Genomic DNA, 1,812 nt, shown 5'->3' on the forward strand with positions numbered 1-1,812 from the left:
TTACTCTTATATAAACTCAATTTAAATTTTTTATATAGATGTTTCTCAATACCACTAAATTAATTTAAATATTATGTACGGTAACTTTGTTAATTTTTTAATTAAAACATCTTTACCTTTTACCTATGAGTATATTGAAAGCTAAACTTCTGGCTTTTAATGAATGGTCAATACAGATTTCTAGGAACTGAAACAGAAAAAACAAACTGACCCAAATTAGCAGCTGCTATAAAGATCTCAGGGACTAATCTCCACTAAAAGCCAACTGATGAAAACAGAACCTCAAAAGATCCAGCATAATTAGACAAATACAGGGCACCCAAGTAGTTTACACTGCAAAAGCAAATTGTTAACAGAATGATCAATGCGAGAAAGCAACAGTATTCAATGTGGGGAAAACAGAGAAAAACCGTTTTGATATAGGATATTTCTGTGGCCAAAATTTTCTGGGAAAATCGCATAGAAACATTAGGGTTTATGAGTTTCAAACCCCTATCGAAATTCATCATCAAGCCAGAAACAATTTGATATCAATATCATATACGCATGAGAAAAGTAAAAAGGCACTCATTGGGGAACAATTTATGTCACGGAGATGGAAAAGAAACAAATACTTCATAGTGACGCAAAACGAAAATGAATGTGATTCATCTATGGTGACAAAATACCCAGATACCCCTCTGCATCTGAGTGCATTGAAAACCCAAAACCTCTTAACATGCAATAAATGTTGAAATACTTAGCAGAAATCCTCATATCCAGCAAACCCAGATGCAATATGGCGATCATCTCACATAATGCTAAGAGCAGAGTGGGTGGCAGTAACAGTACTACAGAAATCAAATCCATACCAGAGGCTGGCAGGAATAATGACATCGTAGTAGAAGGAAACAGGCTGACTCCTGCCATAGTAAACCCTCACCCACTCTGGCTTCCACTGATCAGATCCAACGCGCAACAGGTATAAATAGCATATATTGTAAACGCAGGGACCCAGTATAGTGAAAGAATCGGTTGAACATCTCTCAAAAGTATCAATGGTCGGATCATCGAGCCTCGCTACATACACTTGGTTGCCAAATGCATCTCCGAATGCAATGCTGATTCTGTCATCAGTGCCTGCGAATGGCGAGCAGCTGGTCTTGATCTGCACCACGTATGAACAGGTCCCCCCGACTGTGTCCACCTCCCTTGACTATCAATACACCGAAATTGAAAAAATCAAGAACCTGGTAAAGAAATTGGGGTTCAAGAAGGCTTAGAGATCAAGATCACATACCCTGAGTGCCGATTCCTGCAGCTTCCCAACCTGGGGCTGTAGACCAGTGGCTTCAGACAGCGCCATTAGGGCGCCCAGAAACATGATAACGGTTATGAGGCTCTGTGAGTATGCCATCTTCCTTCCTCTGATTGGAATACTGCTCTTCCTGTGTGCCCTTTTTGGCACCCAATGGTGGAATATATAGTTGGACCCTCCGTAGGGGATCCTTATCTTTTTGTTAATAAAAAAATTGATGGTTGGTAGAAAGAAATCACTGGAAAGGGACAGCACATATCCACAGTTCTCGAGAATGTGGGTGTCAGCAGGGTGATCGAGATTCCCACTCCTTGACATCATAATGGTCTTATGGGTCCCTCTCCAATTTTGTCAATTCAAAATAAAGTTTTTTTTTTTTTAATTTAGGTACCTTAGATTAAGGTTATTTATGGTGGTCATTATTTTAATAGAACTTTATGTCGACCACATTTTAGTATGAAGTTTGTCTAAAATTTTCCTCAATGGACATTGTTGGTTTGCCAAGTGTGACAGGG

At 39.2% G+C, this 1,812-nt stretch overlaps 1 protein-coding gene across 1 annotated transcript; it reads right to left on the reverse strand.

Annotated features, from left to right (window-relative positions):
* Window positions 1–596: 596 nt before the first annotated feature.
* Window positions 597–1,451, reverse strand: LOC149229444 (embryo-specific protein ATS3A-like). Its single transcript, XM_089378644.1, has 2 exons — window positions 1,280–1,451; window positions 597–1,195 (listed from the first exon to the last, which is right to left on the reverse strand). The coding sequence occupies exons 1-2, from the start codon at window positions 1,394–1,396 to the stop codon at window positions 791–793; spliced, it is 522 nt and encodes a 173-aa protein (XP_089234770.1). The 5' UTR covers window positions 1,397–1,451; the 3' UTR covers window positions 597–790.
* Window positions 1,452–1,812: the final 361 nt, after the last annotated feature.

The sequence above is a fragment of the Pinus tabuliformis genome, chromosome J (genome assembly GCF_031772625.1).
Source record: "Pinus tabuliformis cultivar Carrire ecotype Pingquan chromosome J, CPIR1, whole genome shotgun sequence".
Taxonomy (NCBI): domain Eukaryota; kingdom Viridiplantae; phylum Streptophyta; class Pinopsida; order Pinales; family Pinaceae; genus Pinus; species Pinus tabuliformis.

What these genes read in the sequence shown, in the direction of transcription:
- LOC149229444 (XM_089378644.1), bottom strand. Translation starts at nt 1,396, where the DNA reads ATGGCATACTCACAGAGCCTCATAACCGTTATCATGTTTCTGGGCGCC. An exon ending in TGCAGGAATCGGCACTCAGG is followed by an intron (nt 1,196 to 1,279) that starts GTATGTGATCTT and finishes GTGTATTGATAG; the next exon opens with TCAAGGGAGGTGGACACAGT.